Below are 27,803 nucleotides of genomic sequence, written 5' to 3'. Positions count from 1 at the left end.
CTCAGAAATTTTAAACTTTTAAAAGTAAAGTTAGCCATCCATGTGACATTAGCCATGGCACTGTATGAGGAGATAATAATGGGAGCACAGGTGACTCAAAAATGTCTGTATCTCCACACGCTTGTGAGAAAATGGGTGATGCTACAGGAAAGCGGCTCACCTGGTGCTCCCTTGCTGCCTTGCAGGTGGTTTGGTTAACTGGAGAGTCTTCTATGCTCTGTGATTGTTATTACTCATAAAATCTTAGGAGGGCACATTTAAGTTTTGTTTGTTTTAGGATCTTGCTGATACTTGTAAGGTTTTGTTTACCTCCTGAGCCTTAATGATCTTTCTTCCAAAAGACTTAGACTCAGAGGAACTAACTTCTCAGGTGCAGAGTAACAGACTTGGCAGAACTAGATGGTGCCTTACTTCAATCATATTTAAAAAAAAAAACTTTTCTCAATAGAGGAGTCTACATTGAAAGATTAAAGAAACACATGGATGCATCTGATGAGAGACAACCTTGACAAAGAGCAAAGATGCAGCACAGCATATGCTAAAGCCCTATGTTAAGTGTGGGACTCTGGAAGGACATTAGAAGGAGTATTGAAAAGCCAATATAGGGTAACTGGGTTTGATAATGATCAAAATACAGATTCATATAAGAAAATGTCTTGAGACTCAATGTGTTGTATAACATTATTACATATTAGTAATATATACTAATTAAAGAGTGAGACTGTTGCTGATATGAAAGTGTGATATACTCAAATGATTACAGTTTCAAGTAGGTCTAGAATATGCAGCTATTTAGGTTTTACAGGTTGGTAGAAGTGAAAAGAAATAAATACCAATAGATTGAGGAAAAGGTTTTGATTTCTATCTAAGGAAAAGTGAGAGTCCTAATATTTTTAAATGAAAGAAAGCCACATTCAGATGCAGACCAGAATAATGATGGATGATTCTGAAGTTAGAGACCTCTGTTATGATTTCAATAATTGTTTCATTGCATCTGTTCGTTTGTGCTGCCAAATGTGCTGTGGTCTCCACAGAGGAATTCTTCAGAACTTTATTTGAGAACTCATGAGCTACAGATAATCTTTGTTCTTAGATTATTGTTTCATAACTACCATGTACACACTGATCTCTTTGCAAAATTCCTGGGCCTGCTCGGTATCGGGCATGGTCAATTGTTTGAATGTCCACTGTTCAAATTCTGTGTAGGTCACCTTCAGCATTTCTTTTCTTTCATGTTCCTAGAAAGAGATAAATGTTAAGTGATGTTGTATGCACATATTCTAGACAGTATGAGGGAATGTAGGACCCATCATATATGGAACAAGCTAGGTTCATGAGAATCTATTTCTTTCATGTTCTTTCAACTTCATACCCTTGGTCATTTATGACTGTAGTTTTTGGGGGGCAGAAGTAATTAAAGACACCTAAAACGCACTTCTGCAAGCTCATTTCTAATACTGATGTTTTATTGAGAGATACGGTAAACTCCAAGGTGGCTCTTCTTCCCTAGAGCAGAGTCAGCTGTTCTGCATCTCTATGTTCTAAGCCCCATCTTATCATTTGCTATGCTACTCATTCTCACGTTAGCTTTCTGTCTTTCAAAATACAGTCTCCTAGATATTAGTCTGTTTTGATTGTGAATATACAGTGAAGAATTAGTCCCTAGTCTGAAGGCTTAGGGAAAGAATAAGGACTTACCTTTTCTCTTTGTAAAGCCCTAACTCAGTGGCCCTGTCCTGGCCTAAGTGAATGAAGACCACATACCTGTTTTCCTCCAAGTTCAGTTTCTCTGGCTCCTTAGATGTCTCTTTCTGGCTTATTTTTGATATTCCTTCTGGCATGGGTCCAAGAATGAATGATGAAGATGAGGAACACAGCAATCATGAAAAGTGACAGTCTAATCAGAATATGCAGGAGCCTATGATTATCTGATGGAAGATATGAATCAGTAAGATGTCAGTTTTAGAGTATCTGTAATAGATTGCTTAATATTTAATGATAGATGGATAAGTAATGGACTATTAATCATCAGGATTTTTTTGTTGAAGAACCTAGTATTCTTTTTTCTGCTAAATGCACACAGTATTAAAATGACATCTAATGAAATTTCTTTAGACTCTATATTAATGCATCTTTCAAACCTCAGCAGGGAACTTTATACTCACAATAGGTGGTGATCAATATAGATACCCACAATTAGCCAAACTGCAGAGAATAAAAGACTGTAGAATTCTTGGCTCTAAATGGGACATTTATACCACTTCCACCTATGTAATGTTCAGTGTTCATTGTTAAAAAGCTAGACCAAGAATTCTGAATGAGGTTGATAATAATAACCAAGAAGAGTGTCTCCTGGACACAGGAGGGCAGTTGCATATATGAACTCAAAAGCAATTGTGTCTACATGTACAAAATCATTACATACTCAAGTAAACCAAATTCCATCATGCCCTGGGAATGTGGACGTGAAGTCTCAGCCCTAACCAAGGAGCTGTAGGTTAATGATAGCTGCTATAAGGATCAGTTTCAAGAATGTTTATGTATGTAAATTAAACTTGCTTCAGTATTAGACCACACGTCCCTAATTTTTGGTCATCATAAATTGAACTTAACGGACAAAAAGAGATAACAGAGTTGAGTGGGTAAATTCAGGAAGAGTTAAGAAAGAGGTTAAATTTGATCAAAGCTTGATATTCTCAAATAACTAATACAAATAAAATAAAAGAATCTAGAGGGCATATATTGGTGTGGGAAGTCCTTTTGCATATGTGTTGCTCTTATTGGTTAATGAATAAAGGTGTTTCACCCAGTAGCTTAACAGAATAGAGCAAGGTGGGAATTCCAAGCAGATAGAGGAGGAAAAAAGTCAGAGTCAAATAGAAGCCATGTAGCCACAGCAGGAGACAGACCCCTGATGTTAGCTGGAACCTCGCCAGTAAAGCACGAGTCTCATGATAGAATGTAAAGTAATAGAAATGGGTGAATCTAAGATGTAAGACCTAGTTAGAAATATGCTAAGCTATTGACCAAACAGTTGCATTTAATATAGTTTCTGTGTAATTATTTAAGGTCTTGGCAGCTGGGAAGCAAACAAGCAGCGTCTAACTGCTTCCAGGGTATTGACTACGTGTTCAACACCTTGAAGCAACCACTAATTCTTCTAAAGGGCTAAAGCAGAGTCTAGTGTAGTCTGTCACAAGCAATATTTTTATAAAATTGTCCTTTCTGCTTGCTTGCTTCCTTTTTTAGGCTCTATGATCTTCTCTCCAGAAAAAAAAAACTGAGATATAAAGAGCACTTCATTGATCCTGGAAGGGGGCTAAATCTGCTTTCCCTTTTACTTGTAGGAGATCTCAGGTACAGTTCCCATGCTGCTCCAAAAACGTTCTGGAGTTGCAGAGTTTAAGAATAAGAGAGAGGAGATGATGATGTTAAAACTACTGAGATGTGAGGAAGTCAATTCAAAATATGAGCCCAAGAGCATTTGGTCCCCAAGTTTCCACAATAGAGAAGGGGAAAAATTACTCACTAGTTTTGGAGTCTGGTTCAGTGGATGAAGTGAAATTTCTTGATGAGTTTACTAGGGAAGAGGAGAGGAGAGGGTAAAAGTTCACCAAAAGACTATGTGACTTCCCCACATGCAAAGTCCTTTAAATTTGGAGAGTAAGCAGCACCTACTCCACCTCTTAGTGCTGAGCCTTTAGAATCTTAGGATGCCATTATGTGATTTGCTTTGAGGTGTTTATTTCACATTGTGATGAGTCAATAGGAATACTGTAGAGAGCTATGTGAGGGAGAGATCAGGAGGCTGCTCCTTCTGTGATCTGTCCAAACTGATTGCAATCTTATCCTTAATGAATCTGTCCTGACCTTTTTCTTATTCTCTATGGATACATACACATCCCAGTGTGGCTGACCGATCAGGATAAGGATTATTTGAGAGGCTCCTTATCTATTATTTTGTAATTTGATATTCATTCTTAAACTCTATATCTTTTAAAAAACTTCTTAAATGAAATATAATTGTATCTCTTTTCTTATTCTTTTAATCTCTTCAGCACATCTCAGGTATCCGTCCTCCAGGTTTTTCCATACACCCCTTACATTGATAGCCTTTTTGTCTGATTAATATTTTTTGTATACTCAGACATATTATGTATATATGTATGTTACTGAGTCTCTCTATCACCAATAAATGGTTCTCAGACATGGCTTCATTAGGATCTCCTTAGTCACAATATATGAGATACATATAAGACGACTTTCTTACCTGTGATCGAAAGGTACAATGGGTCACTTGGGGATGACCACACATGGGAAGAGTTCCTAAAAGAACCATAGCATCTATACGTTTCTGCCTGGATCAAAGGAACAGGAAGGAAGTTGGCCTGGAATGTCCCATTGTGGCTCTGCTCTGCAGGTAACCCATGTCCCAGAGGCACCCCTTCCCTGGACAGATGGAACACGTCAAACTGATATTCAGAGATGCAGGACAAGGTCATTTTCTCTCCTGATGTCACCACAGTTCCCATCAGGGCAGACAAGGAAGGTTTCTTGTATAAACCTAGAAGGAAGGAGGTAGAGACAGTAGAGGAGCAGTTCCTTACCAGTGTTCAGTCACTCCTCAGTGATCTATCTCCATGCTTCTATTTCTGTGATCTCTCATTTATCTTTCCCTTCACTACATCCCTTTCTTTCCCATCTCCTTCTTTTCTTCTAAATTACCTTACTCATCTCTGGCTTCTATCCTATACCGATATATTTTATTTCAGTTCTCACTTTTTGACAGTATCTGCCTTGATATTCATTAGTTCATACCATCTTTCTTTTTAAGTTTGTTTTTATAAAACAGATATTTAATTTATGTAGTAATTGGATTTATTATGAAACATTCAACTAATGCATTTTATATTTGTTTTCATTAAAAATTTGAAGTTAACATATAATTACATCATTTTGTCACTTCCTTTTTAAGTGTTGTTACATATGTTTATATATGTAATCTTGATCATATTTATGCTATCATTCTTTCTTCTCTATTGATTTCCACTGATTCCATTCCTTTTCCCAGTGTTCTTTATACTTTCAGTTTTTCCAAATGTTTTGTTAATCACTGGGTTAATTAGAGATACTTATTATTTTGTTTTAATTAAGATATAAAGCAATGAACTTCATTAAGACATTCTCAGACAGTTCATTTTGTACATTTTCTTCCTAATCCCTTCCCTTATACAACCTTTGCTGGTCCTACCCCCTCATTTCCCCTTCTATGTTGCATGTATTTCTTCTTTTTTCCATTCCACTTTTTAATATCCTTCCCCTTCTCATGGTTTGTTCCCAATTTCATGACTTATAACTTCCTCATCCTATGTATATTAAAAATGTAAAATCTGACTTCATTCAAAGTAATTAATTTTATATCTGACCTTTCCCCCATATCTGTGTTAATGGATCTCTCTTTTCAAAGGACATAATATCCCATGAATGTGTTTGTTTCCATGAACAGTGGCCATGATGAACTTCCCTCCCTTGGTTCTAGTAGTGTGTTTACTGCTCAAATATAATCTACTATCTGCTCCCTATTTCTGCTTTGAAATACCCAATATTAAGCTTAAAACTTTTTGCAGATTTTTTCCTCCCACATATGTCATGCTTACTATTTCCTCAGTATTTGAATCTTTCTCTCAGTCTGCCTGTTTGTATATATTTCTGTTGCAAGGAGAGAGGGCCTGCTTTTTCACCCCTCCTGGCTAGTTTACACCAGAAATAACCACACAGAAATTATATTAATTAAAATACTGCCTGACCCATTAGTTCTAGCCTCTTATTGGCTAACTCTCACATCTTGATTATCCCATTTCTATTAAATCTGTGTATCACCACGTGACTATGGCTTACTGGCAAGATTCTAACCTACGTCCATCTCAGGTCAGAGATTCATAGCATCTGCCACTCTGCCCTTCTTCCCAGAATTTTGTTCTGTCTTCCCCAACTACCTGAGTCCCACCCTATCAACCAGGCCAAGGCAGTTTCTTTAATAAACACAAATACAGAAGTACCTCCTATACCATAGGGGCCCCTCTCCCTACAACATATTTCCATGCTTCTGTATTCATGTCTATTCCAGGGTGAACCACTATAGAATTTTTTCACCAATCCTAGAATGTGTGAATGAATTTGGAACATGGGCTGACAACATTTTGGAAATATAGAGAACAGACAGCGACTGGTGATCTATTCAATTACCTAGGGTTATGTTATTCTTTGATGAATAATTGTTCAAACACAAGCATGGAAGAACTGTCAAACTTGACAGAAATTCTATGGGTGCCATCTGTACCAAGACCTCAGGACCCATGAAGAATGAACCATATTTGGCACATGAATACAGATCAGACTTATATGTCTAGGTCTTCTGACAGATGTCTTTTAGAGGGAGAAGCCAAACAAAATCATAATCTTCTAGGCCTTTGAACATTAGTAGAAGGGTATCATTGTCTCTGATACATATTAGTCTCACAAAGCTGCTCAGTTCTCTTTATCTCTAGGTACGATTCCTTTGACATCCCTGTATCTGTGCTTTATGTTACAACCAATGGTTTGTTCTTGTATCTCTGTTTTCATCGTCTATGTCAGTAATATACTCTCTAAGTCCGTCTTTCTCTAAGCTTCTCATACTCATCTAGGACATGCTGTCTATATAATAACTGTTCTCATCACAGAGAGGCTGGTGACCAGGTAACACCCTCTTACCTGTGATCTTTATGTCAACAGGGTCACTGGATCCAGACCACTCATATGGTGTATTCTTGTAAGAACCGTAGCATGTGTAGGTCCCAGCATGCTCAGGTGTTACTGGTCCTATTGGGAAGTTGGCATTGGATCCTCCAAAATGATATTCTGCAGAGAGCTGATAAGAGTCCTTGTTTATTCCCATTCTATGTGAAGTCAAAATGAAAATGTCAAACATAATCTCTGAGTGGCACTTCAATGTCGTCTTCTCTCCTAATTTTACCAGAGGAGTTGGTAGGACCAAGAGGAGAGGTTTCTTGTAGATTCCTAGGAATAAATAGATTGTGAGTATGAACCTGCTGTCAATCTATGTATCCCAGAAATCCTATGCTATTTTCCCCTTAATCTGTTCTTTTGATCAGTATCCCAGTGTCCTTTTCATTTTTTATGTCTGCTCATACACAGACTCCTCCATCTTTCTATGGACCATTTCCCACTTATTTGACCCTGGTAACAGCACAATATTTCCCAATTTCATGTGTAGCATATTCCTTTATAATGCTAAGATTCTGACTAGAACTCATTTTAAAAATTCTCCTGTGGGGAGGTTTGGCAGAATGAAAAGGCACAGCAAACATGATCTCTGACCTGAAATTATGATCTTCAGAGGCTCACTGTGTGATGAGAGTTCAGTATGGTATTGATGTTTATAACTATAGCATCTGTAGGTTCCTCCAAATGCTGGTGTCACAGGCCCCAAGAGAAGACTCCTCCGGAACATTTTTTTATGGACCTGAAGGTTTGGATCCCCATGCTCTTTGTACAGCATGACTATGTTAAACTTGTTTTGAGTGTCACAAGTGAGGGTCACATTCTGTCCCTGAGGAACAACATTGCTTGGCCAGGCAGACAGTGAAGGTTTGGCATTAATTCCTGTAGAAAGATACACATAGTAAAATATTTAGTGATCCACCTTCATTCTTGAGATCAGTGTCTCCAAATTTTACTTCTTCAGGGTCCATTGTTTGACTCTTTTCTCTGAACGGAAACATCTCTGTTTCAATGTTAGAGCTTTAAAGGCACAGGGGACTCAAGAGGTAAACAAACATTAATATATTTGAGGGCTGAAACTTGCAAGAATCACCAGTGGCCCTTCCTGCTCGATAGAAACTATAAGTTACTTTTCCTGCTGAATTCTAAAAGGATATCCAAGACCCATTCAGTTGCCAGAAAGTTGTGCAGGGAGCTCCATGGTTTTGTCTTTCATAAAAATCACCCATATTGAGATGTGTTTTCAGTAATGATTTTGAGTCATCCCTTGTTTCAGCGAATAAACCCGTTTCCATACTGCTATTAGTAATCTCAATAGATGCACAAGTTCAAAGATTTGGGCATTGATGCAATTATTGTTTGGTCTGTCCTGGGTTTCCTTTATGTGGTTACCAGAATTGCATGTGTTAAATCTTCCCAAGGAAAGTCTCAAACAAAAGTGTCATTTTCATGTCTTGTGTGTCACCCAGCTACCATGTACATATGGAATATCTTTTTATGCTAAGATATGTTAATTGAGAATTTTGAGTGAGTATTAAATAATAAAGTAGATTTAGTTGTGAAAAAATGTAATTTAAGGGGAAATTATATCAGAGGATTTGAGGAAAAGATTCATTTGTGAAAAGACAGATTGAAATTATGGCCAAGAAGTTATAAAAAAGGAATGTTTTTGACTCACCTTCATAGACTCTAGAAACTTAACAATACTGGATTAGAAATACATTGTGAATGTTCAATATCTCAGCAGTGAGGGAAGTCAGCCCCCAGGACCACCGAACCGAGAAAATTAACAACAAACAGGAGGAATGAATCCTTTGTACTACTCTGTCTCTTAAGTACTCTTGTACAGAGCTTCATTCACAGAAGCCACATCGGCTAATGTTTCTACACTGAGTGACAAGTTAGACACAGACATACAGTTTCTTAACCATTTCAGGCTCCTGGCATGTGGAACATTGAGAGAACAGCATTGTTCTGCCTCTTCAGTCACTTGTTGATAAAAATTATTTGGACTCATGATTGCCAACCCATGAATCTTGGTCATTCTTTTGTATCCACATGGGAGATGTTTCTGAGAAAAGAGACAGTAGACCATATAGACACCAACCTGTGTGGACATCTTGAAACACTGCTCAGGCAGAGGCTTTCAAGTACCCTAGTGAAAAACTGTACCTGATTGTGATAAGTGGCCAGTAATTTACTGTACCAAGAAGCCCAGCTACCAAAAGCATCTGATCTGAAAACTGAGGAAGCGAGTTAGTGAAACATGGGAAACTGACATCAATGCTATCCTGTCCAGGGTTGCATTCAATTTACCCAAATCTATTCTCAGGTGAGAATTAATAGTAAACATCTATTAACATCCATAGAACATCTGCATGTGACAGAAGTAATAGTTCTCTTTAATATGAAGGTTCTTTGTGTAAAAACTTGTGTATGAAAATCAGAGAAGTCAAACATGCCAGAGAACAATGCTGAGGCTTTGGTAGTAAATACAGTGGAAAGGAAGATTTATGAAGCCCATAACAGATAATTCACTGTAGCATTTTTAAAACAATTACAGAATTATAAGATATCATGAATAATGTTTCAGAGCTAGGAACATGACATAAGAGAGAAAATGTGGCATTTTTTATGGTCTATGTAATCTTACTCAGTAAAATATATTCCAAGTCCATTTATTATTCTAAAAATTTCATGATTTTGTTATTACTTACCATTGACTAGTATTACAGAGTGTGTACGTGACACATTTTTATTAGCCATTCATCATTTGAAATACATCTAGATAGTTTCCTTGTCTTAGTTCTTGAGAATAGAACAGCAAGAAACATTACTGGGGAAGTATCCATGGCATAGGGTTTCAAGTTCTTTGGATATATTCAAACGGGTAGAAATGATGCAAATATACTACTCATGTATGAAAGTCTCAAGAAATTCAAAGAACAATCTTTTATAAAACAAGAAGATGGTATCTAACTATAAAAAATTAACTCTGATTAAAATGTTTTATAAAATTTGGAAGCAAATCATTGAACAACATAAAAATTTTGGCAACATCTCTCTTAAGCAAAACATACAACTACTGAATTGGACAAACTTGTAGACCAGCTTGATGTTTAAGGAGGTAAAGCTGTTGCTGCCATGCCTGACTCTCTGGTTTCCATTGCTGGGACCCACATGGTGAAAAGAGAAACTGATTCCAGAAGTTTTCCTTCACTTTCACAGTTGTGTCATAGCAAATGCACACCCAACACACACATACAGACACAGACACACACACAGACACACACACACAAACATAAATACACAGGCACACACAAAAACGTAAGTTATGTGCGCATGGGTAAAACTCAGATAAATGCAAAAATTTACAAAGTTAATAGATTATTTCAATAGTAAATATGATAAAAGAAGAAAATGAATGTGCTTAGGTTAGGCTTTATATAATCTGATGGGCAAATGCAGAAATGAAAAAAAATTCTATAAAGAAAAATGTCAGGATGTTTTTGAGTGAATCTCAATACCAAATTATCAGTCAGAAGTTCAAGAAAGAGTAAAGGAACACAGAGGTTCTCTTTAGTGTCTAGTGGAGTGAAACTAGGATGATGTTACACCGGAGGATGCATATAATTAAATACATTGTATTAAATTATCAAAGAATTAACAAAAGAAAGGAAAAACAGCTAATTAAAATAAATAAAAAATGTAGAGAAGAAAGAATAGCAAACTCTTGAACTTGGAGTAAAATTAACATGGTCAGGTTCAAGAAGGTCAAATGGTAAAAAATGAAATTCAACCCAAACGATCATATCACAGAACGTATTATTATCATAAAAGATCCTGAAATCACAATAATAAGAGAAGCAAAGAACATATAAGGAACTTCTAATTACAGCTAATGGAAGACCTACAATTCACAAGAGTTCAGGATAATGTATTCAATGAAGTCAGTGGAAAAAGAAAAACCCTGCCTATAAATATAAGCAACACTGTCCATCAGAAATCAAGATAATGATTTTCTCAGAAAAACAGTAGCAGACAAGAGTTCATCATTATAAACACTGGAAATGCTGTGAAGATCTTCAAACACAAAGAAAGGCTGATAATGGGTGACCTGACATCCTCATGTGGAGAAAGTAACAGTAGCTCAGTAAAGCAAGCAAAATGAGATGTGTCAACAGTGTGCTGGTGATACACAAATTCTATCTGTAGCAAAGTTGTTTGAAGACAAAAATAATTTCAATAACTTGTCAATTGACACACATATTTAAAAAGTAATAAATGATAGCATCATAATATCAAAAATAAGTGGTGATGGTCAGGTGATAGTGTAGAAAGGGGAAGACTATTTTTTTATTTAAAAGTATTGATTATTCTTGTTATGGCCCACTCTTTTAATATTTTCTTTGATTTTTTAAGACAGGGATTGTAGCTTTCAAGCCTGTCCTGGAACTAGCTGTTGTAGACCATGCTGGCCTCGAACTCACAGAGATCTGCCTGCCTTTGCCTCCCAAGTGCTGGAATTAAAGAAGTGGCCACCACTGCCCAGTTAAATACACTCTTTTAATCCCAGCACTTGGGTGGCAGAGATAGGTGAATATATGAGTTCATGGGCAGCCTGGTCTTCAAAGTGATTTTTAGGATAGTAAGAGCTACATACAGAAACCCTGTCTTAAAAAAAACCCAAAAATGTTTGACTGATCAAAATTGATGCCTAACTGAGCCAGGGGCAGTGTCCGGTACAATGTGGAACAGGACTGAGAGGTGTGTTTTCAAGGTACTAACTTCACAGTTCAGGAGACTAACCAAAGAATCACTCACAGATTCCACGAGACAACACACCGTGATGCCTACTCTCCTGTTAGAATGAATCTTCTCTATTGGCACGGATAGTAGTATCTCATGGCTGAGGCTGACTCACCTGCTTGTGCCAAAGTCCTCAGGAGTAGGATGAAGCCTGGAAAGAAAAGCTCATGATGCATAATCTATCTCCTTCCAACAGCCTAGTGATCTGATATCCCTGTTTCTATTGGGCCTCTGTACATTAGAGTCAGAGCTCACTTCATTATAATGAACTCATACACCAATATCAACCACGGAAGCCAGTGTTTCTTCTGTGGAAAGATCCAGCCTCCCATGAGATATTTCCACCCTGTTATTGCACACCCTTCATTCCCAGCAGGACTCACCAGTACACACAAGATTTAGGTGCACAGACAGCATGGTGCTGCTTCAGTTGACAAGAGGCAAAGCCAGAATAAAACTTACAGGATGTTGTAGGAGGCTCGATGCATCTACCTGACCACAGCACGGAAAGCTGAGCAAGAGCATGTCTGCCCAAGACGGTTTCTCTGTAGCCATGGCTGTCTTGAAACACACTTTGCGGGCCAGGTTGACTTTGAATTCAAAGGTCTATATTCTAGTGCTTTGATTAAAAGTGTGTGTCCTCGTTTGAGGGTTTATACATGCTTCACCTTTTATGATGTTTTATGATTATCTCTCTAAAGGTTTGCATGTTTTTGCTTTTTAAATCTGAGGCTAGTACCTCCTTTGGTGTTCTGTGCAACATGTCCAATGAACATTCATGGTATAACAGCAATACTTGTGTCAATCAAAATGATTAATCTGTTAAAATTTCATCATCAGGTTTCAATTATTCAATTTCTTTGCTTATTAGTTGTATATTTATTTAGAATATAAATATTCCACTTATTTTATAAAATCAAGGGAACAAAAAATATAGTTTTCTTTCAACTGAAATTTGTTTTAAGAACTGGCATTCATATTTTTTTAAAAAAATTTCACTTTAAATTATGTGTAAGTAGGTGCGTGTGATTGCTGGTGCATTTGGCCAGAAGGGGTCACTGATCAAATCCCCTGGAGCTGGAGTCACAGGAAGTTGTGAACTTCCTGCTGTCGGTATTGGGTCATCTGCAAGTGCAGAATACACCCAACTTCTGAAAGATCTCTCCAGCACTATCTACTTACCATTTTTAACCAACTATTCCAGATATATACTTATTATGATGTGTTGTTTCTCTTCATTGTTGAATGTTTGACATAGAAATATCTGAAGGAAAGGTGGATAGGGGAGCACGGAACCACAATTCTTAGTTAAGGGAGCCACTTTAGGGTGGGCAAGAGACTTGACCCTAGAGGGGCTCCCTAGTGCCCAAGATGAGGTTCCCAGTTAGTTCCTTGCGCAGCTGAGGACTGGGAACCTGAAATGACCCTATCCTAGAGCAATACTGACGAATATCTTGCATATCATCATAGAATCTTCATCTGGTGATGGATAGAGATAGAAACAGAGACCCACACTGGAGCACTGGACTGAGCTCCCAAGGTCCCAAGGAGGAGCAGAAGGAGGGAGAACATGAGCAAAGAAGTCGGGACCATGAGGCGTGCATCCACCCACTGAGACAGTGGAGCTGATCTACGGGGAGCTCACCAAGGCCAGCTGGACTGTGAACGAGAAAGCATGGGATAAAACCGGACTCTCTGAACATGGCGAACAATGAGGGCTGATGAGACACCAAGGACAATGGCAGGGGGTTTTGATCCTACTTAATGTGCTGGCTTTGTGGGAGCCTAGCCAGTTTGGATGTTCACCTTCCTAGATATGGACGGAGGGGGGAGGACCTAGGACTTAACACAGGGCAGGGAACCCGGACTGCTCTGTGGACTGGAGAGGGAGGGGGAGAGGAGTGGGGGGAGGGGGAGAAGGGTGGGAGGAGGGGGAGAAGGGTGGGAGGAGGGGAAGGGAAATGGGAGGCTGGGAGGAGGTGGAAACTTGTTTTTTGTTTATGTTTTTTTTCTTCTTTTCACAATAAAAAAAGAAATATCTGAGAATATTTAATATGTACAATTGAGCAAGTTGTTTTACATTTTTTGTCATGTCTAATTTGCAAGACTCTTTCTTGACTACATAGCACTAGTTCTTTATTTCAATAGGACACATTAAGTAAATGACAATAAACATGGATTAGAAACATCAATATTTTTATAATGTATTTATAGAACAATCTGTCAGAGGCCAAAAAGCTACAAGACACTGCAAAGAAATGGGAACATTTGAAAAGAGACTATTGGTGTGAATGTGGTATGCATCTAATGCATTTATTATCTGCTATGTTTTATTAGATTGTTGGAATTTTTCTCATATATTGTTCTATATTATTAAAGTTAACATTTTATTAATACATTCTTCAAATAAATTATAATTAAATTGTTTATCTTTCTATTACTCTTCTCAATCTCTCATGCATAGCTATTTTGTTTTCTCAAATACATATTTATCTTAAATTACCTATATATGGCTCGGCAGTTAAGAGCACTGCCTACTCTTCCAACGGTCCTGGGTTCAATTCCCAACAACGACATGGTGACTCACAACTATCTGTAATGGGATCTGGTGCCCTCTTGAGGAATAGATCTGGTCAGTTGTCCTCATCAACTTAGACAATGAAACCCAATATGGGAATGGATAAGTTCAACAGAACCACTGTAGACAGGCTGCCCATACATGATTTTTTTAAAAAAATGTACAAATACAGACAATAAATATTTATATTCATAAATATATAGATGTAACCTGATTAATAATGTAATATATATATATATATATATATATATATATATATATATAGTTAGGGCTGACATGACTACATTCCTAGGAGCGTCAATCTCATAGCGAACTTCCTGTTCCTCAATTTCTTGCAATCTTTTCCCCACTCTTGCATGATGTTTCCTGAGCGTTAGGTACAGGAATTCTGGTATAGATATATCAGTTAAGGCTGGGAATCACACAATAACCTGTTATCTGTATTTTTATCAGTTTATGCTTAAGTAATGGTGTTTGTCTGAGGTATAAGGGCATATTAATTTGTATGAAGAAGGATAAATATTTAGTTTGGAATTAGAAATTACGCTTATTTAGTAAAGTTGTAGCTATAGATTTCTTCAAGATCAATAATCACACTAGCCCAGATAGTTGTTTAGATCTCCAGAACCAGACAGTATTTCCTTGTATTAGAGTTGTCCTTAAGTCAAATTTTACAATTATTATCTACTACTAAAGTATATGTGCCAGTATTGGACCCCTAAAGTTATTGTGCCATGCTATTCATGAAGACACCAAACAAGGTTTCAAACCATCTTCAAAAATGATGAAATATCAGCAATAGCTCCCTAGTAATTTGTCTTGAAGATAAATGGCCCAATGCATCAACGTACTACCTGTAAAAATAATTACATATCTATTGGAGAGATGATTCGGTGATTGTAAGACCTGCCATCTATGTCAGATGATATGGAATCTATCCCAGGAATCCATTTACAGGTGTAGGACAAGTCCTGACTCCACATAAAGGCACACTGACCTCCACATGTGTTGTAGAATTACCCCCACTTAGTAATAAATAAAGAAATAAAATGGAATACAATTGATAATAGTCTAGTAACTTTATTATTGCTTTAAGATGCTAAGGCGAGGTAAGTGAACATCCTTGTGACAATAACATTTATATTTTCTTTTCTTTTTCTTTTTCATTTTATTGAAAATAGATTTTTTTCTCATATAATATATCTTGATTATGGTGTTTCTTTGGTCTAACCCTCCAAGTTCCTCCACACCTCACCACCAATCTGGATCATTCCCTTTCTGTCTATTCTTAGCAAATAAATAGGAGTCTAACTGATAATAATAAAATATGTTAAAATAAAATACACTAATAGAAAAAACTATCATATCAGACTTGGACAACACAAAGAAACAGGAAGAAAGTGGCCTAAGAAAAGACACACGAATCAGAGACTCACTTATTTGCACACTCAGGAATCCCACTGAAAATCCTAAGTTGGAAGCCATACCATACATGCAAACCATGTGCAGGCTTCTTTCAAGTCTCTGAGTTTGTATGAGATTCAATAATGTTGAATAAAAGCAGTGGTTCTCAACCTGTGACTCAGTACCCCTTTGTGATCAAATGACTTTTTTTCTTGTGTTGCATCATCAGGTATCCTGTATATAATATATTTAAATTACAATTTATAACAGAATCAAATTACCGTTATGAAGTAGCAACAAAAACAATTTTATGGCTTGTGGCCACCACAACATGAGGAACATGTTGCAGCATCAGGAAAGTTGAAAAGCACTGACTAAGATGGTCTTGCTAACTTGGTGTCCTCCATCCTCTCTGGCTCTTACATTCTTTCTGCTTCCTCTTCCTCTGTGTTCACTGAGCTCTATGGCACGTGTAGGCCTCTATTTAGGGTTTGGTGTTCAGGTACTCATCTGAGCGTAGGAGAATGCCATTCAAAGTCATTGTACTGCTAATTTTATTTTTAAAGCACAGTAGTATTTTTTATTCCTAGGTTTCTGGGATATCTTGTTTCTGCTTTTTCATCACCCAAACAGTGTTGGGCACGTGCCCCCTCCTATGTAATGGACCTTAAGTCAAACCACAAATTGGTTGATTACGTTCACAAACTTGTGTTGCAAAAGCCCTAGGATAGCTTGTAGTCATGACACTAACATATTAGTAGTGTTTAGGCTGGGCTGGTGTATATTTAGGGAGTGTGTAGAGTGTGCCTAAGATGTGTGCCTAAGATGCTAGCACATAGGAATGAAGGCTCTATGTAGGCTCCAGGTCAACTCCTTCATGTTCAATGAGTTGTGTTTTCTTTAGCACTAGGGCTTTGTCATTATTTTGTGAAGAGCATCTATGCTATTGGCAATGTTTGGGGTTGTTTGGGTTCCCATGGGAACCCTTTGACCAATATCTTAATTAGATGTACCCCATTCTCAGTGCTGGAACCTTCTTTTGATAGCAAGAATTCTCCTGTTAGAACTCTGTCTTCTCCATGTTTAGACAATCTAATATAGATCATTTTCATATATGTACATATTTTAGCAAGTTTTTACTGTATCAGGTTTTACTACTCTTCACGTGGCACTTAATTTTAGTTGTCTCTCCCCAAATTTAATCCCTTATTCTGCATTCCATCGCCACTCCACTTGATCATCCTGTTCTAGCCCCTCATTTTTCGAAACATATCTATTCTCTCTCCCTTTACCAACAAGATGTGTCTGTACCACTAGTCACTTAGACTATAATTGACCTCTCCATCCAAGAATTGTATTTTTACAGTCAATATCAACAATAAGCAAAGACATGCCATAGTTTCTTTCTGTGTCTGGGTTATTTCATTCAGAAAATTTATTTTGTAGTTCTATCCAATTACTTGTGAATTTTGTGATACCCCCAATTTTAAAGGCCAAGTAATAATTCATTGTATAAATGTATCATATTTTCTTTATTAGTTTTGTTGAGAAACATCTATGTTGTTTTCTAATGCAAGCTATGATGACTAGAACAGCAATGAACATATCTGAGCCAGGATCTCTTTTGTAGGATGAAATGTCCTTTGGTATATGCCTACGTGTAATATAGCTGTGTCTTGTCTTGATGTATATTTATTCACATCTTTCTGAAGAACTAATACTCTGAATTCAACAGTGGATGTTCAAATTTATTCTCCAACCAACAACATATGAGTTTGTTCTTGGATTTACTTCCACACCAGCATGAGCTGATACTTTTCTTGATCTTAGTCATTCTGACAGTTGTAAGATAAAATTTTATATAATTTTGATTTCCATATTTCTAACTGTTAAGTATTTTGAACAGTTAAGTGGTTTCAGCTATTTGAGATATTTTTTTAGAGAATTCTTCATTTATATCTATGCCTCATCTTAAAATAGGGTCACTTGTTTTTTCCTATCAAGTTTATTGAGTTCTTTATATATTTTGGGTATTAGTCCTCTATTGGATGTGAAGTTGGTAGATGACATTTCCCATCTTTTGTCTGAATGATGGCATCCTTCATCTTTCTGAAGGTTTTCAGTCTTATGGGATCCTGTCTATTAGTTATTGTTCTTAGGACATGTATTATTTGTGTTCTGTTTATAAAGTCATCTCCTATATCAGTGTGTCCAAATGTATTTCCCAATTACTCTTCTGTCTGATTCAGTGTATCTGTGCTTTTATTGAGGTCTTTGACCCTTTTGAAGTTGAGTTTTATAGAAGGTAATAAGTATGGAAGTATTTGCATTTTTCTATATCTATATTTTTTGACAAAGACTGTTAATGAAGCTATTTTTTCCAGTGTCTGTTTTTTGCTTCTTTAGAAAAGATCAAATAACATAGCTGCCTGCATTTATGTTTGGGCCTGCATGTATGTCCATTGATGAACGTGCCTGTCTTTGTACCATGCTGTGCTTGTCACTATAGCTCTGTTGTGCACCTTGAAAGCAGGAAAGTTTAGACCTCCAGCAGTTCTTCCATTGTTCAAGCTATTCTGTTATTGTGCGTGTGTGTTGACATTTAAAGTTGAAAATTGTCCTCTTAAGATCTGTATAGAATTGTGTTGGAATTTTGATGGGGATTGCATTGAGTCTATAGATGACAGTTGGTAGAATGCCCATTTCCCCATGTTTATCCTATTGATCCATAAAAATGGACAATGTGGGATTCTCTTCTGTATGCTGTGAATATGTTTTATTACCATCAGATAATAAAGAAGCTACACTTATTCAATTGCTTAATAGAGTAAAGCCAGGTGAGAAATCTAAACAGAGATATAGAAAGAAAGTAGGTGGAGTCAGAGAGCCGCCAAGTAGCTGCCAAAGGAGAAAGATACCAGCCACAAACCAGAACCTTACCAGTAGGCCACAGCCTTGTGATGAGTCACAGATTAATAAAAATGAGTTAATTTAAGATGTAAGAGTTAGCTAGTAATATGCATAAGCTATTGACCAAACAGTGTTGTAATTAATATAGTTTCTATCTAATTTTTTAGGTCTGGGTAGCTGGGAAATGAATGAGCAGTCTCATACAACAAATGTGCCCAACGTGAGACTTAGGTTTAACTTAGCAGCCCCCAGAATCAAATGTCTCTCTGAAGTCATAAAGTCCAAAGAAAACACAATAGTATGTGCAATTTAGACTGTCTGTGTACTTTCCATATTTATTTGAATTATTTTTCTTTACTCCTTTAATCTATGACTCTTTTACTGTCTCTTTAAATACTTTACTTTTTAAAAAAATAACTGTCTATACACCTTTTGTCTCTCGCCCAAGCGTATGTGTATTTTTATTTATTATCTTTATTTTTCTTTTAGTTTTTAAAATTAATTAATTAATTTATTTTAAAAAGAAAACAATCTATTTTTATTTGACATACCAATCTCAGTACTGAGTTCCTCTCCTCCTCCCCTTACCTCTATCTAAACTCCCCAACCAAAACCCCCATCCACTCCTCAGAGAGGGTAAGGCACATTGCTTTGTGGAAGGTCCCAGGCCCTTTCCACTATGTCTAGGCTGAGCAAGCTATCCATCCAAAGAGAATAGGCTCCAAAAAAGTCAATACAAGTAGTAGGGATAATTACTGGTGCCACTACCAGGGCCCTGCAGTCTGCTCCAAACATACAACTGTCACCCATGTTCAGAGGACTAGTCCAAACCTATGCTGTTTCCTTTCTTGTTCATCTGGAGTTTATAAACTCTCATTAGTTCAGGCAAACTGTTTCAGTGGGTGTCCCCACCATGGTCTTGACCTCTTTGCTCGTATTCTCACTTTTCCCACTCTTCAAATAAACTTTGAGAGCGTAGTCAAGGGCTCTGATGCAAGTCTCTGACTCTATTTTCATAAGTTTCTGGATGAAGGTTCTATGGTGATATTTAAGATATTCATCAACCTTACTACAGGGCAAGGCCAGTTCAGGCACACTATACTCTATTGCCCAGGGTCTTAGTTGGGTGTTGAAGTAGGGACTGCTTCTCCTTCCTGGCTGCCTGTCTAGCTTAGACCTGAAATAATCACATGGAAATTGTATCAATTAAATCACTGGTTGGCCCATTAGTTCTAGCTTCTTATTGGCTAACTCTTATATTAATTTAACCCATTTCTAGTAATCTGTATATTGCCACATGGCAATAGCTTATAGGCAAAGATTCAGCATGTCTGACTCTGGCAGCTCCATGGGTATTGAATTTTGTCAAATGCTTTTTCAGCACCCAATGAAGTGATCACATGTTTTTTTTCTTTCAGTTTATTTACATGAATGATTACATTGTTAGATTTATGTATGTTGAACCAGCCCTGCATCTCTGGGATGAAGCCTACTTGATCATAATGGATGATTTTTTGATATGTTCTTAGATTTGGTTTGCCAGTATTTTATTGAGAATTTTTTTCTTTTCTTTCTTTCTTTCTTTCTTTCATTTATTTATTTATTTATTTGAAAAAAATTTCTGCCTCCTCCCCGCCTCCCATTTCCCTCCCCCCTCTCCTTTCCCCCTCCCCCCACTCTTCTTCCCCTCCCCCCACTCCTTTATCCCTCTCCCCATTCCTCTCCCCTCCCCCTATTCCATTCCTCCTCCCTCTGGAGTCTGAAGAGCAGTCTAGATTCCCTGCCATATGGGAAGTCCAAGGTCCTCCCCCCTTCATCCAGGTCCAGGAAGGTGAGCATCCAAACAGGCTAGGCTCCCACAAAGCCAGTTCATGCAGTAGGATTGAAACCTAGTGCCATTGTACTTGGCTTCTCATCAGCTTTCATTGTCCACCATGTTCAGAGAGTCCGGTTTCATCCCATGCTTATTCAGTCCTAGTCCAGCTGGCCTTGGTGAGCTCCCAATAGATCAGCCCCACTGTCACAGTGGGTGGGTGCATCCCTTATGGTCCTGACATCCTTGCTCATGTTCTCCCTCATTCTGCTCCTCATTTGGACCTTGGAAGCTCAGTCCGGTGCTCCAATGTGGGTCTCTGTCTCTATCTCCATCCATTGCCTGATGAAGGTTCATAGAAGAAATTAATGGCCAAAAGACACTTAAGGTCATGCTCAACCTCCTTAGTGATCAGGGAAATGCAAATTAAAACAACTTTGAGATACCATCTTATACCTGTCAGAATGGCTAAAATCAAAAACACCAATGGTAGCCTTTGCTGGAGAGGTTGTGGTGTAAGGGGTATACTGATCCATTGTTGGTGGGAATGCAAACTTGTGCAACCACTTTGGAAATCAGTGTGGTGATTTCTCAGGAAATTCGGTATCAACCTACCCCAAGACCCAGTAATCCCACTCTTGGGAATATACCCAAGAGATGCCCTATAATATGACAAAAGCATTTGTTCAACTATGTTCATAGCAGCATTATTTGTAATAGCCAGAACCTGGAAACAACCTAGATGCCCTTCAATTTATTGAGAATTTTTGCATCGATGTTCATGAGTGAGATTGGTTTGTAATTCTCTTTCTTGGTTGAGTCTTGGTGTGGTTTTTGTATCAGGGTAACTGTAGCTTCATAAAAAGAGTTTGGCAATGACTCTTCTGTTTCTATTATGTATTCTGTTTCTATAGGTTTTAGATATTCTTGGAAGTTCTGGTAGAATTCTGCACTAAAACCATCTGGTCCTTGGCTAATTTTGATTGGGAGGTTTTTGATGCCAGCTTCTAGTTTGTTGTGACTTATAGGTCTATTTAAATTGTTCACCTGGGCTTGATTTAATTTTGGTATATGGTATTTATCTAAAAATTGTCCATTTCTTTTACATTTCCAATTTTGTGCCATATGGGCTTTTGTAGTAAGACCTAATGTTTCTCTGAATTTCCTCAGTGTCTGTTGTTATGTCTCTCTTTTCATTTTGATCTTGTTAATTTGAGTGTTCACTCTCCGCCTTTTGATTAGTTTGGATAGGGGTTTGTCAATCTTGTTGATTTTCTCAAAGAACCAGCTCTTTCTTTCATTGATTCTTTAGATTGTTTTCTGTGCTTCTATATTGTTGATTTCAGCCCTCAGTTTGATTATTTCCAGTCTTCTACTCCTCCTGGATAAGTCTGCTTCTTTTTTTTCTAGAGCTTTCAGCTGTGCTGTTAAGTCTCTAATGTGTGCTTTCTCCTTTTTCTCTATGTGGACACTTAGTGCTATAAACTTTTCTTTTAGCACTGCTTTCATAGTGTCCCATAGGTTTGTTGAATTCATTTTTGTTGAATTCAAGGAAGACTTGAATTTTTTTCTTTATTTCTTCCTTGACCCAGGGGTGGTTCAGTAGTTGACTGTTCAGTTTCCATGAGTTTGTAGGCTTTCTGAGGTAGAATTGTAGTTAAATTCTATCTTTACTCCATGGTGATTGGATAAGACACAGGTGGTTACTCCATTTTTTTTTGTATCTGTGGATATTTTCTTTGTTACCGAGTATGTGATCAATTTTCGAGAAGGTTCATTGAGATGCTGAGAAGAAGGCATATACTTTCTTGTTTTGGTGGAACGTTCTATAGATGTCTGTTAAGTCCATTTGATTCATTACATCTGTTAGTTCTCTTATTTCTCTATTAAGTTTCTGTCTGATTGATCTATCCATTGGTGAGAGGGGAGTGTTAAAATCTCCTACTATTAGTGTGTGTGGTTTGATGTGTGCTTTGAGTTCTAGTAATGTTTCTTTTACATATGTGGGTGCTTTTATATTAAGGGAATAGTTATTCAGGATTGAGACTTCATTCTGATGAATTGTTCCTGTTATGAGTATAAAGTGTCCTTCTCCATCTCTTCTGATTGATTTTAGTTTGAAATTAATTTAATTAAATATTAGTATAGCCACACCTGCTTGTTCTTAGGTTTGTTTGTTTGTTTGTTTGGAAATCCTTTTCCCAACCCTTTACTCTGAGGTAGTGTCTGTTTTTGAGGTTGAGGTGTGTTTCCTGTATAGAGCATAATGCTGGATCCTGGTTTTCATATTCATTCTCTTAACTTGTGTCTTTTTATAGGTGAATTAAGTCCATTGATATTAAGCGATATTATTGACCAGTGTTTGTTAACTCCTGTTTTTTTTTTTTTTTTGGTGGTAGTGTGTAGCGGGAGCTGCGGGTTGCATTCCTGCCGCCCCAGCTCCTGGCCGCCTGGCTAGCTTATGCCCCGAAATAACAACACACAAACTGTATTCTTTTAAACACTGCTTGGCCCATTTACTCTAGCCCTTACAGGCTAATTTTCATATCCCAATCAACCCATCTCTAATAATATGTGTAGCATCAGTCTTCCCGGGAAAGATTCAGCATGTCTGACCTGGCAGCTTGCTTCATGGCATCTGACCGGGAGAGGGGAGCATGGCCTCTGAGCTCACTTCCTCTTCCTCCCAGCATTCTGTTCTGTTTACTCCTCTACCTATGTTTTAACCTATGAAGCCAAGCAGTTTCTTTATTACTTAACCAATGACCTTCCTCCATCAGTAGTGTTTGTGTGTTTCCCTTCTTTGAGTTGTGTTGATGGAGGGTTGTCAGATGTCTTTGCTATTGTGGATATTGTTGGCTTCCTTGGATTGAGGTTTTCTTTCTAGTACTTTCTGTATGGCTGGGTTTGTGGATGTATATTGTTTAAATTTGTTTTTGTCATGTAATATCTTGTTTTATTCATTGATGGTGAAAGAAAGCTTTGCTGGGTATAGTAGTCTGTGCTTGCATCCATGGTCTCTTATTGTCTGCAGCACATCTATCCAAGACCTTCTGGCTTTCATGGTTTCCATAGAGAAGTCAGGTGTAATTCTATAGGTTTCCCTTTACATGTTACTTGAAGTTTTTCCTTTGAAGCTCTTAATATTCTTTCTTTATTCTGTATGTTTTGTGTTTTAAGTAATATATGGTGAGGGGATGTTTTTTTGATCCAGTCTATTTGGTGTTCTGTATGCTTCTTGTTCCCTCATAGGAATAACCTTCTCTATGTTGGGAAAATTTTCTACTACAATTTTGTTGAATATATTTTCTGGGCCTTTGAGCTGTAATTTTTCTCCTTCTTCTATCCCTTTTATTCTTAGGTTTGGACTTTTCTTGGTGTCCCAGATTGCCTGGATGTTTTGTGTTAAGAATTTCTTGCATTTGATGTTTTCTTTGATCAATGAGTTTATTTCCTCTATAGTATTTTCAGTGCCTGAGGTTCTTTTTATATCTTTTGTATTCTGTTGTTTATACTTGTCTCTGTAGTTCCTGTTCATTTACCCAGATTTTCCATGTCCAGCCATCCATCTGTTTGTCTTTTCATTATTACATTCATTTTGGTCTTCAAGTCTTGAACTGTTTCTTTTACCTGTTTGATTCTTTTTCTTGGGTATCTTTGAGAGATTTATTAATTTCTTCTAACTTTTTGTTTGTCTTCTCTTCCACTTCTTTCAGGGAGTGTTTTTACTTCCTGTTTAAGGGTCTCCATCATTTTCATAATGTCACATTTAAAGTTGATTTCTTCTATTTCTTCTGTGTTAGGACATTAAAGTCTTCCTGTTGCATGTTCACTGGATTCTGGTGTTATCATGTTGCTTTTCAGAATGTTGGAGAAATTCTTGCATTGGTGCCTGAAGGTTTAAGTCACAAACAATCCCACACCAGTTTGGAATTAGATTATTAGAGAGGTTATTTATTTTAAGGGGGAAAAACTTACAGATCACCGGCCCAGACAACAGCCCTCTGCACAATCAGGAATGGAGCCTACTCACCGGAAGTCAGAGCCAGAAGCCAGAGAGAGAGCAGAGGGAAGTGGCCACTTTTTTAAAGGGCGAGAGACCACACCCCAGTGGGCTGGCATCTCAGTGGCTATTGGCAGAAGGAGCTCCTGCAACAGGTGTCTGCCCATCTCTTCCTTCAAATGAGGTCAGCAGAGTCCCTGCATCTTGGTGCAGTCTTTGTTGTGGCTGACTATGTACTTGGGAGTTATTCTTGGTCTGCCCTCTCTTAGGTCATGTCAGGACTGGAACATGCTCTCAGATCTCCTCTGCCCTGAAGCAGGCTGTGCTGTGGGATCCAAGTACCCCTCCAGATCTGAGTTCTGATTTTCTGACCACAGGATTTCTACATCTTCTTTCTCTACAGGCAAAAGGAACAGTTCATTTTTGAAAAGTTTTCAGTTTCTCTTTAGTGGACTCTTAGAAAAGACCAAGAATCCTTTGGTTTATATTTCAGACATGAAAGGAGGGTTTTCTTCAATGCAATGTCCAGTGATGCTCAAACTCTTATTTCTTTTTTTTCACCTGAAATTTCTTTTAATCTTTTTCTGGCAGCCTCTATTATGCAACCCAATGTAACCAGAACTCACTTATGAGCCTAAGATTGGATTCAAACTGAGTTCCTTCTCCTTCATCTTGACAAATGTTAGGAATACAGATATGCACAACCACACTTGCTTTTAACTTTTTGATTTCTGTTTAAATAAAGAAAATGTTTATTTGACTAACAGTTCCATTATTTGGGGTAAGCTACAGAAACAGTCTCTATAGTCAGGTAGCTGGTCACTTCACTCTGTTGTTAGACAGGAGAGATGTAGATATGCGTGTATATTCTCAGCTTACTTTATTCAGTTCAGAATATCCTGCTTAGGAAATGGTGTCATTTCCTAAATAGTGGGTAGTTAATTAATTATTAATTAAACTAAAGAGGGAAAATTTCCCCAAACATGTCCAAAGGCCAACTCTCTCTGATTTAGAAAAAATCTTCTTCAGACTCTGTTTTGAAGTGATTCTAGATTGTGGCAGGATGACCTTTAATACTAAAGTTTAAACTAGCAGAAATATCAATCATATACCATTGTCTAAAATATTTAGAAACAAGTCTCACCATTTTATCTAGATACACAAGTCCTGAAAATATACCTGAAGGACATTTAGTCATCAGCACACCATGGACACAGTTGCATATTCATGATTATTGACCCACTAGACAATCTCAGCTACTGTAGGTGCATATTTGTAATTTTTCTATCACATTCAGAGACCATCATTTCATATCACTCCTTCATAACCTGTGGCTTTTACATTTGTTTCCCTTCCCCATTTAATTATGTTTTCTGAGGCCTGGGATATGTTGATGTAGACTTTATAAGAGCGCCATTTGTGGGAGAGGAGTGAGCACTGAATATGATCTAAATACATGGCATTCTCGTGTGAAAGTTCCTTAAACTTAAAAATCTTATACTAAGAAGAAAGCTTCCTGTTTTCTTACGGTGGTATTTTTCTCTCTGTCTCTCTCTCTCTGTTTCTCTCTCTCTCTCTCTCTCTCTCTCTCTCTCTCTCTCTGTTCCTCTGTCTCTCTCTCACACACACACAAAATGTACACACCCACACGTAAACATACACACACACTATGACAAATATATATATATATATATATATATATATATATATATATATAAAGATTCTTAATGAAACCAAGCACTTTGTGTGGTAACCTAAAATTTTAGTACAAAATTACAAAGTAAAAACACAATTTAAAATCTATTTTCCACATATAAGCATATGCATTCATTTATAATTCTGAATCTGATTATTTTGTGCCATATAATGATCATTTCAAGTTGCATCCATTTTTCCAAAATGTTCTACTTGATTTTTTTACTGCTAAAGATTTTTTTTGTCACTTGGACCTAAGAGCATCTGTTTTGTGCATTCTTGGAAGGGAACTTGTATTAAAGAGGCTTCAAATTAAATTCCATTTTCATGATGCTCACAGTCCCTGTAATCTTAATCTTGGGGGCGGGCAGAGATAGGAAGATCACAATTTGAAGCATAACTATCAAGTCCTGATTCAAAACAGCAAACAAACAGAAAGACAGACATAGAAACAAAGATGCATCTCATAGTAAATGCAGAAAAATGCAAAAGATAACATATGGGATAGTGTAAGAGTTGAGGAACCCGGACTGCTCTTTGGGCTGATGAGGGAGGGGGACTTGATTGGGGGAGGGGGAGGGTTATGGGAGGCGGTGGAGGGGAGAAGGCAGAAATCTTTAATAAATAAATAAATAAATAAATAATAAAAATAAAGCAGAAAAAAAAAGAGTTGAGAGTTTGGCAAGCATGATGCAAACTATAGTCACTTAACAAGTGGGAGTCTCAACTGAGAAAAGGCATCAATATGATTATCCTATAGGCAAGTCTATTGGGCATTTTCTTGATTTATGACTGATGTGGGAAGGCCTTTACCACTGTGAGTAGTAGCATTCCTCTTGTGGTCATCTTAAATTGTGTAAGAAAGCAGGCTGAGCAAGGCACGGGGAATAATTCAATGTGTGGTAAAACTTCATTGCATCTGCTTCAGTTTCTGCCTCCAGGATCCTGCCTTGGCCTCTCTCGATGGATTGTATAAAATATGTAATCCAGCTGGGCAGTGGTTGCACACACCTTTAACCCCAGCATTTGGGAGACAGAAGCAGGCAGATCTCTGTGAGTTGGAGGCCAGCCTGGTCTACAAGAGCTAGTTCCAGGACAGCTAGGGCTGTTACACAGAGAACCCCTGTCTCAAAAAAAAAAAACAAAAATAAAATGGAAAAAAGATATATAATTCATATAGACCCTTTACCACATTTAGTTTTTGAATAAGGGGTATTATCATAATAACAGAAAACTTGTCTGTGATTATTGATGTGAATGTGTGCATAGATTTTGCGTCTTTCTGGAAAGAGATGTGCAAACATCTATTCTTCTCAGATTGGTCACTAATGACAGATCAAATAAATAATCTACTCAGGTCTATTTTACTGAACTGATGAGTTTAATAGGATTAACTGCAGGACAAGGGTGATTGGATAATTATTAGAACATAGGTTTCTCAAAAGTGACTGCCAGCTTGGGTGATGACTCATTAAAGCTGCATCCCTGGAGCTAGCTACTGGCAGCTTGGTTCATTGGAGGGTCTCTTCTCAGCTATTTCTATTACAAGGGGGAGGGCCCTTGTCAATTATGTATGTCTCAAAGTCTTTCTGCTTCTTGTGCGATTTTGTTTACTTCCTGAGTCTTAATGAATTCTCATCCAACATGCAATATTTCAACTCAGAGGAGCTAAAATTTCAACAGAATGTTAATGGAAATGTGTGAGAAAGAGGAGATGCCATGCCTCAATTACATCTAGAAAATGATTCATAGAGGAGAAGTCCACATTGAAATATTAAAGAAATATATAGAGGTTTCTGTTGAGAGAA

At 37.4% G+C, this 27,803-nt stretch overlaps 1 protein-coding gene across 1 annotated transcript; it reads right to left on the bottom strand.

The window, feature by feature from the left end:
- Positions 1–1,797: 1,797 nt before the first annotated feature.
- Positions 1,798–11,768, bottom strand: LOC121449827 (killer cell immunoglobulin-like receptor 3DL1). Its single transcript, XM_041654499.1, has 6 exons — positions 11,708–11,768; positions 7,381–7,665; positions 6,754–7,059; positions 4,271–4,564; positions 3,530–3,580; positions 1,798–1,928 (listed from the first exon to the last, which is right to left on the bottom strand). The coding sequence occupies exons 1-6, from the start codon at positions 11,766–11,768 to the stop codon at positions 1,798–1,800; spliced, it is 1,128 nt and encodes a 375-aa protein (XP_041510433.1).
- Between the last annotated feature and the right edge of the window lie 16,035 nt (positions 11,769–27,803).

This window comes from Microtus oregoni, unplaced genomic scaffold (genome assembly GCF_018167655.1).
Source record: "Microtus oregoni isolate MIOR12 unplaced genomic scaffold, Mior012 000006F_ref0000085, whole genome shotgun sequence".
Classification (NCBI taxonomy): Eukaryota; Metazoa; Chordata; class Mammalia; order Rodentia; family Cricetidae; genus Microtus; species Microtus oregoni.
The sequence above is the reverse complement of the archived record's forward strand: the minus strand, read 5'-3'. Positions and strand labels throughout refer to the sequence as shown.

Bases quoted from the DNA above. Each gene is read 5' to 3' on its own strand.
- LOC121449827 (XM_041654499.1), bottom strand. From the start codon at position 11,768: ATGCATCATGAGCTTTTCTTTCCAGGCTTCATCCTACTCCTGAGGACT. The intron at 4,565-6,753 runs GTAAGAGGGTGT...CCTTCCTTCTAG, and splicing joins TGTTGACATAAAGATCACAG to GTTTATACAAGAAACCTTCC. The intron at 3,581-4,270 runs GTAAGAAAGTCG...CCTCTTCCCTAG, and splicing joins ATTGTACCTTTCGATCACAG to TAAACTCATCAAGAAATTTC.